The following is a 9830-nucleotide window of genomic DNA, read 5'->3' as shown; positions in this document are numbered from 1 at the left end:
ATGATAAGGTTAGTTGATTATTTTCATAATTATTTTAACTGATGCTAGGTTTATAAATATTTTTTGTTCGTATTTTAAGTTTATTTGATAAATAAATCATTACACTGAGTCAAAAACAGTGCAATTTAATAACTTTATAAGTGTTAATAATTTTTATATTTAATTTGTTTTGCAGTGTGATAAAATTTATTGTTCAGTCAAGAATTTTTTGTTAAAGATGTTTGAGAATAAACTCATCGAAGGAAATTTCTATGTCTTCTCAAATTTTACGATTGAAAAATCAAGTGAAATATATCTTCCAAATACACACGTATGTAGAACAACTTTTAAGAAAGAGTCACATATAGTGAATATGATCGATGATCATTGTTAGAAACAAGAGACTGAGAGAGTAATCTGAAAAGTGTATTATTCAGTGTGATAAAAAGTACAATGTACAAGGGGGTATATATAGGTGCCAGAAGAATCAAAGTAATAAAAGCATAAAATTCTACAATTAATATACAGATATGCTATATAAATATAAACGATACTAACTGATCTAAAATGATTCTAATGATTCTCTAATATATCTCTAACATCCCCCCTCAAACTCAAGTGGGAGCTAAGGATACCATCTTGAGTTTGGATAACAAAGTCCGAAAACGAGTCGAGTGATGAGCTTTTGTGAAGATATCAGCAGTCTGATCTAGTGTTCCAACAGCAATGAGACGAACTGCATCAATAAGGATACATTGCCGAACAAAGTGACAATCAATCTCAATGTGTTTGGTGCGTTCATGAAAGACATCATTATAGCACTGCGGTTGTCACAAAAAACATCAGTAGGGGACGACTGAGGAGCACCCAAATCTTCGAGAAGCCAACGAATCGAGATAACTTCAGCAGTAGTGTCAGCGAGGCCACGGTACTCAGCTTTTGTTCTTGATCTAGCAGTGAACGTTTGCTTCTTAGCATGCCAAGAAATGAGAGCGTCGCCAAGAAACAAATAGTAACTAGTAGTAGAACGACGATCAGTGGGATCACCAGCCCAATCAGCATCGGAGTATGCCTGAAGAGATAAAGAGGAATGGGCAGAAAAATAAAGGCCATGAAATAGAGTGCCTTTGATGTAGCGAATAATGCGAAGAACTGCTGCATAGTGAGTAGTACGAGGAGCTGACAAGAACTGGCTAAGGACATGAACTGGATAGGCGATGTCTGGTCGGGTGACAGTTAAGTAGACGAGTCTTCCAACTAGCTGTCGATAGAGAGTAGGATTATCCAACACAGTGCCATCTATAGGAGTAAATCGAACATTAGGCTCAAGAGGAGTAGACTCAGTGCGACTATCTGTAATTTTGGCTCGAGCAAGAAGATCTGAAGCATATTTAGCTTGAGAGAGATAGATTCCATCATCGGTGGATATGACTTCTAGACCAAGGAAATAGCTGAGAGAACCAAGATCTTTCATCTCAAAAATCGCTGAAGGGACGCTTTAAGATCAGAGATACCATCAGTGTCATCTCCAGTAATGATCATGTCATCAACATACAGAAGTAGAAGAACAACTCCACGATCACTTTTACGAATAAAGAGAGCATTCTCATAAGGACTGCAAGTGAAACCAAGACCGCATATGGTAGTGCTGAACTTGTCGAACCATTCACGAGGAGCTTGCTTAAGCCCATAGAGTGCCTTGCGAAGGAGACAAACTTTTCCAAAAGGACAAGGATAACCCGGAGGGGGTTTCATATAGACCTGTTGTTTCAAATCTCCATTAAGAAAAGCATTTTTCACATCCATCTGACTGAGAGACAATTTTTTGACCGCAGTAATGGCAAGAAGAGCTCGAACAGATGTAAGACGAGCAACAGGAGCAAAAGTCTCTTCATAGTCAATACCATACTCTTGCGTACAACCCTGAGCAACCAGTCATGCCTTATAATGGTCAATAGAACCATCAGAGTGAGTCTTTATCTTGTATACCCATCTGCTTCCCACAACTTCTTGATTAGAAGGAGAATCAACCAAGTCCCAAGTGTGTGCATTTTCAAGTGCCTGTATTTCTTCCTGCATTGCTTGTTGCCAATTTGGATTTGTGGAGGCTTCTCTGAATGACTTAGGTTCATGTTGATGAAGAATAGTAGAAAAACAATGATAATCAAGAAGATGAGGAGGTGGATTTCTCACCCCGGAACAGCGAGTGGAAGGAGGAGGCATGACGGTAGGAGGAGGAGCGTCGTCCGGTCTGGAATCATCGGGAGATGGAGAAGGCGGAAGAACAGGAGGCTGTGGAGGGTGACTCGAGATAGAACCTGTAGAATCATCACTAGGGAAAAGATCAACACTAGGGTTAGTGAAAAACGGTGACTGAGTAGGAGGAATAGACTCAAAGGAGGAGAATCGAGAAAAACATGTGATGCTCCCAGAAGACAACATGACGAGATATACGAATACGCTTAGAGAGAGGATCCCAACAACGATAACCCTTGTGTTCAGTGCCATAACCAAGGAAACAACACATACGAGCCCGAGGTTCGAGTTTACTATGTTCATGAGGCTGAAGAAGAACAAAACAGACACAACCAAAAACTCGAAGAGAACTATAATTTGGGGAGGTACGATAAAGACGCTCAAAGGGAGTAACATTACCAAGAACAGAAGAAGGGACTCTATTGATAACATGAACAGCAGTAAGAACAGCTTCACCCCAAGTACGCTCAGGACACAAAGAAGAAAGAAGCATTGCACGAACAGAGTCAAGAATGTGACGGTGTTTACGTTCAGCTCGGCCATTTTGTTGAGATGTACCAAGGCAAGAAAACTCAAACAAGGTACCCTATTCTGCAAGAAAGGTTAAGAGTTTGGAATCACGGTATTCCAGAGCATTATCGCGGCGAAAAACCTTAATGACCTTGGAAAACTGGGTTTTAATCATAGTGGCAAAGTTAATATAAATCTGGGGTAACTCATGGCGATTGGTCATCAAATAAACCCAAGTAAAGCGTGAGTAATCATCAATGAAAATGACAAAGTATCGAGCTCCTCCCATAGAAGCAGTGAGAGCGGGTCCCCAAACATTAGAGTGGATAAGATCAAAAGGAGAGCAAGCAAGAGAGGAATTATTGTGAAAAGATAAAGCAGGTTGTTTAGCAGTTTGACAAGAAATGCAATCAAAAGACTCATGATTAACCTGACCCAAAACACCCTGAGACACAAAAGGACGCATCTTTCCCAAGGAGGTGTGAGCAAGACGTTGATGCCATAAGTGAAGAGTAAAAGGAGAAGAAGCAGCACAGAGACTTGGTACATGAGGAATATGGAGATTCTTGAGTTCAAACAACCTTCTGACCTTACGTCCAGTCCCGATGATTTGTCCCGTCCGACGATCCTGTACACGACAACCAGAAATGAAAAAAGTGACATCAAAACCGAGATCAACAAGTTGACCAACAAAAATAAGATTAAAGTTCAACTTAGGAATATAATAAGCATCATGAAGATTAAGAGCTGGCTGGGAAATAGAACCCTTGTGTGTTGCGTGCAAGAGCGAATCATTAGTAGTATTGACAGAAGGTGCATTTGTAGTGGTAGACAAAGACGAGAAGAGATGATGCAAAGGTGACATGTGATTAAAGCAGCTAGAATCAAAGTACCATGTAGAATTACCTGGAGGAGTCGAAAAAGCAGTAGGAGTATTACCAGAAGAAGAAAGAAGTTGCTTAAAAAGAGATGCAATATCAGAGAGAGATAGAGGAGATGGGATGAGAGGAGCAGAGGCGGTAGATTCATTAGCAGCGACAGTAGAAGCAGACACATTCCTGGAGAAATTGGGATGGGAAGCATGCCTGAGGTGATCAGGACGTGGTGGGCGAGTAGGACATGCAGTAATCAAATGTCCTGAGAGCTTACAATAATGGCAAAACAGCTGTGAACAATGGTAGCTAATGTGACCTTTCTGGTGGCATGTGCAACATTCAACAGAAGGACAGGCTGAGAAGAGGTGCCCAAAACAGTTACAGTGTCGACAGAATGTACCCTTTCTGTCTGTGACAGCAAAAGCATCTGACTTTTCCATAATAGTAGGTAGAAAGCAAAGACAGGAGAGAAAACAGCAACTTCGGAGCAGAAAATGAGAAAACAGAGTGCAAAATCGGAAAGAGCTCACCAAAAAACCTTAGGGAGGGTCCCACTTGTCGGCCTCGTCAGCGCCACGTCAGGAGGGTCGTCAGTGCCACGTCAGCGATGTTATGACATGTGGCAGCCCCTGAGAGGCGGAAGGAGACACGCTGGCTGGTGTGGAATTTATAACCCACACTTACTAACCGGCAAGTGCACCGGGTCGTACACAAGTAATACCTTACGCGAGTAAGGATCGATCCCACGAGGATTGATGGATCAAGCACCAATTATTGAGTGATAGGCTTAGTCAGGCAAATAGAAAATAGTGTTTGGAAGTTCAAAAGTATTAACAGTAAATTCAGAATATTAAAGACATGCAGATAAATAAGTTGGGAATAAAATATTAAGAAAATAGTTAAGGTTTCAGAGTTATCTATTTTTCCGAATTAAATTTTTTATTACTAACTAATTTAATCATGCAAGATATAATTTCATGACAAACTATATGTGACAAGGCCCTAATTCCTTAGACCTTCCTAGTCTCCTATAAAATTCTTTAACTGCCAATTCCTTGGTCAGTTAATTCCAATTAGAGGGTAAAAATCAATTTTCAGTTTATATGCCACAAAAATTCTAATTACCCAAAAATAAGGGGATTATATGTCATGTATCCCATTAAATCCAAATAATTAAAATTTAGGATAATATGTTTTCAAGCTGTTGTTCAAGTAAAGAGCTTTTCCAAGTTTTACAAGAACTCAATTAGAACATGGGTCATACTTTCGTTCCACCCATATTCATAAAATAAAGAGCGAAAACAATTATTGAAATAAAAATCAAAGCATGGAATAAATTAGAAAGATCAAACGAATTAATCCATTACAAATAGACAGAGCTCCTAACCTTAACAATGGAGGATTAGTTGCTCATGGTTCAGAGAAGAAAAATAAGGGTTCTCGTAACAAATTGGTAAAAAATCGTTCCTGTCTAAATGTACCGAGTTTCTATTTATTACTAATCCTAATAGGTTTTAAAATCAAAAATTATGGGGACCACTTGCTTTGTCCATTCTGCAGCTTCTAATCTGTGTTTTCTGGGCTGGAAAGTGGGTCAAAACAGCCCAAAATTCGTAACCAGCGCCATTTGTAATTTTGCAGATCGCGCATGTGACGCGTCCGCGTCGTCCACGCGTTCGCGTCATTTGTGCATATTCCAGTCCATGCGTTCGCGTCAGGCACGCGATCGCGTCATTGCGATTTCTCCATTCCGCGCGGTCACATGAGCCATGCGTCCGTGTCGGTCTTCGCTGGTCATCTCTTTGGTTTCTTCTTCTTCTCTGCAGAAACTTCATCAAATCCCTCCGAATGCTATCTAAAATAAATAAAATTGCAAAAAACTCAAAATAGCATCCATAGTGGCTAAAATATAATTAATTCTTAATTAAACTCAACAAATTAGATACAAATTCACAAGGAAAAGATAGATAAGATGCTCACGCATCACTGGCGACGAGTTGGCACGCGGGTCACCATCGGGTCGGGTCGGGCGTGCGGGTCGAGCTTGGGCAGGAGAACAGCGGCGTGACACGTGGTAGAAGCGGAGCCGTGGATCTGGAGTGCTGATCCAACGGCGCTGGAGGCGTCTGGAAAGAGAACGGATGAACGTGGACAGGCAGCTTTGGGCGGCGCATGGCGGCGCGTCTGGCGTCTTCCGGGCATGATTCTGGTGGCGTTGGAAAGCTTACAACGAGAGGAAGGTGTTGGTGGCGGCGGTGACGAACCAAAGTGTCCGAAACAGATCTAAAAATGAGGGCAAAGAGGCACGGGTGGAATCTGGAAGGGAGATCAACCTGGTCGTGGTAGCGTCTTTCGGCGGCGCGTGGAGGCGCGTCTGGCGGCAGATAGCGGCGGTTATGGTTGCGTTGGAATCACGGCGACAAGACGAACAAGATGGTTACGGGAGTGATGAACCAAAATGTCGAAAAGGGAACGAAAAAAGAGGCCAAAGAACACCGTCGGAAAGAAAAAAAACAATGGGGCTATGAACTAATATTCATTGAAAAAAAAGGCCTAAGCTCTTGATACCATGTTAGAAACAAGAGACTGAAAGAGTAATCTGAAAAGTGTACTATTCAGTGTGATGAAAAGTACAATGTACAAGGGGGTATATATAGGTGCCAGAAGAATCAAAGTAATAAAAGTATAGAATCCTACAATTAATATACAGATATGCTATATAAATATAAACGATACTAACTGATCTAAAATGATTCTAATGATTCTCTAATATATCTCTAACAATCATAAAATTCTTGATAATCATTTCAATTTTCTTGCTCATGCTACTATTTTAAAACAAATAAATGAACGATTCCATTTATTTGATATGTTATTTCAGGTACATGTTTTATAGGTATTCAAGGGAAATCTTGAGTTTTTTTTAGTGATTTAAATTATTTACTGTTTATTAAAAAAATTTGTGCATTCGAATTTTCTACTATTTTATTGTTGTTTATTTTGAACTAATTTTTATATGTTTTTACTTGACATAAAACAACATATAAATATTTATTGGTGAGCATAGATGTCTAGCTTATTAAAAAAGATAAATTAATAAAAACAATTAATAATTACATTAGAATCGATACACTTAATACTAGATTAAAAAAATATTTTAAACGCATAATATGATATTTTTTTATTAATTAAATTATTATAATTTTAATTAATTTTAATAAAACAACTTAAAATTATCATTTTAACTTTATCACGTGTGTGGCACGGATTATTACACTTATTAATAAATAAATTGAAAAATTAAAGAGTTTTAGAAAAATCTAAAATTGTGGATGGATTCATATTAGTACGATACAAGTACTAATTAAATCAACATATATGAAAGGTATTAATTTATCTATAAGCATATCTATAAGCACAGCAATTTGTGATAAAAGAATTATAAATCCAATAGACCACATAATAAAAAAATTGTATTGTCAATGAGTTTTAGCTCAAATGACATAGTTTTTCATACTCATGTAAGAAGTTGTAGGTTTGAATCTCTCTAACTTTGATAAAAAAATTTATGTTGATAAATTATTTTAGAAAATTATCAAAATAAAAATACCAAAATATACCTTCTTTTGATAAGAGACTCAAAAAAATTCTTTTTCAACAAAGTTTTGAATTAGAGAATCTAAAGTTAATAGTCCTTTTAATTTATCTAAACCAAAAATACAAAATGACCAGGATTCCAAAATAAAAGAACTAACAAAGAAAGTTAAAAAACTTACTGAAATTATTAATGAAAAATTATGAGAAATAATAAGAATAATGCATATAGTAATAAAAGAGACCAAAAAAATATTTATAGAATTATAGCTATGCCTATAATAATTTTCTTCATAAAAATACAATGCTCTTGACCCACTAGTAAATGTGTGACATGTGAAAAATAAATTTTGAAAGGAAGTTTGTTTAATTTGCAGGGAGAATCACATTGGTGCGGTAACTCATCCATTGTTACTGTGAGGACGAGATTGAAAAGTAAATGCTAAAAATTGAGTCTTGTAGTGAGGGCTGTTGAATAGGACAACAAAAACATGAAAAATGAAATATTACTAGCCCTAACAAATGGGAGAAACCAGAAAAAAGGATTTTAACGTGAATATAGTCCAAGCTTTGCAGTCATTGAAATTCTGCAGAGAAGCGGCACTCGCAGCGGAGAATATAGTCTAAGCAGCGGCTTAGGACAAATTCAAAATGAGCTTTCAAGAAATTGCGAAGAGTTAGAGTGTGACAGTGTTTCAGCGTTGAAGATCTACGGTTAAAGTATCAGGAGCGATGACTCGGGAGGCATGACATCTTGCTAAGATATTCCATCTGTCTTCATGCGGTTATTAAAGGCGGTCTTTGCAGCGGACATCGAAGACAGCAATGGATACCACGAATCGTCCGTAAACGAGGAAGAAGATGATGCTTCTATCTGTGCTTGTGTGCGAGTTATGGATTCGGATTGTGCAATGGATCTGATTAGTCCGACCCGAACTATGTCGTAATAAAAAAGGATTTTAACAAAATGTTTAACAAGAAGTGAATAAAAAAGAAAAGAAAAACACCCTACATAATGATTATTAAAGAAATGATTTCAAATGTTTTAGTAATAATTTTAAAATTTTATAATACAAAATTATTTCTCAAATAAATTTTAAAATAAAGTATAATTAATATTAAATAAAATTATTATTAAAACATTTAAAAATCTTATAATTTAAATTTAAATTTAAATACTCTTCAATCAAGCATATTCTATCTTTTTATTGTAATTCTCTTTTAAGAAGAGCACTAAAATATATGTTAATGAGCTATAATTCACAAAATTTAACTCATTTTTAAATGATATTTATATTGTTTTAAATAAGCCACATAAATGCTATAATTTTAATGTAAATAAATAATAATATTAATTGTATTCCTTCTTAAACTTTCACATATATAATTTGTTATTTTTTAAATCACAAAATAGAATTTATGTTTTTTTAATCGTAAGTCCCGTTAAGTATAAAAAATATTTATGTTTTTTATATTTTTTGAAATATATTTCATTTTTTTTATAAAAAATAGATTACAAAAGTGATATACAAACGATATAAATTATGTGTTTTTAGTAACACACTTTTTAATATGATTTTGGTTAAAATCATTTAAATAGTTTTTTTTAAAATTATGTTTGATAAAAAATATTCGAATATAAATTACATTATTATCAATCTAATTTTAAGTAAAATTAATTCTGCAAAAATACATTTAGACTAACATAATTTGACTCAACTTAGATACACTACAGTATTATAATTAACTATTTTAACAGTGACGGCTCAAATAACTCTTGAAATGTCACTAAAAAAACTTGCCATGTAAGCATAATTTTTCGATGGGTAAAGTACATTTAATAGGATTTATTTCCAAATAAAGTGGAAGTCTGTTTTAAAAAAGTTGACGTCAAACAAATTTTAAATTTCAAACATAAAGTAGCTTGTTGGACCTCTCTCAATTATTTTTCTTGCTTGTTAGTTGAGTTATGGTACCGGTAAAATTTGGTTTGGTAAATTAAGTTTGGGTTGATTTAATGGTTAGTTCACTAATCAGATTAAGCAAGTGTCGGGGTTCGAATCTCGTCTTGTGCATGTAGCAATTCATTAGCCAACAATAAATTTTTAAATGGAATTCAGTACAGCGACCGATTAATACTTCGTCTGTCCGGCCGAGGAGAATACCATAGAAAACAAAATAAAAAAGTGTGTAAACTTTTTAAAAGTACAAATTTTTTATTTTGTATTTAATAAATAAAAACCATGTGTTTGTACTTTTAATTTTTAAAAAATTGAAATACTTTTAAAAATAATTAAATTTAGAATTTTTTAAAATTAGTTTATACTTTTTAAAAATTTTAAAATTTAATATAAATTCATATATTAACTAATTTTTAAATTTAACGTTTAAATTTATATCTTTTATAATATTTTTAAATTTTAACATTTGTTTAGCCTTTAAATTTAAAAATATATTATTTTATTTTTTATATCCCCTCTCACCATATCGATTATTTCAAAAATTAAGGAAGTTATTTATCTTTTATTTTTTTAAAAAAACTGAATAAAAGATAATTTTAAAATTTTTTTTGTGGTTTATCTTTACTCCAATCATTAAATACGGAACAGACCCTAA

General features: G+C 35.0%; 1 protein-coding gene across 1 annotated transcript; it reads right to left on the bottom strand.

Moving 5' to 3' along the window:
• Positions 1 to 688: 688 nt before the first annotated feature.
• Positions 689 to 1453, bottom strand: LOC110273593 (secreted RxLR effector protein 161-like). Its single transcript, XM_021126790.1, has one exon. The coding sequence runs from the start codon at positions 1451 to 1453 to the stop codon at positions 689 to 691; it is 765 nt and encodes a 254-aa protein (XP_020982449.1).
• Positions 1454 to 9830: the final 8377 nt, after the last annotated feature.

The sequence above is a fragment of the Arachis duranensis genome, chromosome 7, assembly GCF_000817695.3.
Source record: "Arachis duranensis cultivar V14167 chromosome 7, aradu.V14167.gnm2.J7QH, whole genome shotgun sequence".
Taxonomy (NCBI): domain Eukaryota; kingdom Viridiplantae; phylum Streptophyta; class Magnoliopsida; order Fabales; family Fabaceae; genus Arachis; species Arachis duranensis.
The sequence above is the reverse complement of the archived record's forward strand: the minus strand, read 5'-3'. Positions and strand labels throughout refer to the sequence as shown.

Bases quoted from the DNA above. Each gene is read 5' to 3' on its own strand.
- LOC110273593 (XM_021126790.1), bottom strand. From the start codon at position 1,453: ATGAAAGATCTTGGTTCTCTCAGCTATTTCCTTGGTCTAGAAGTCATA.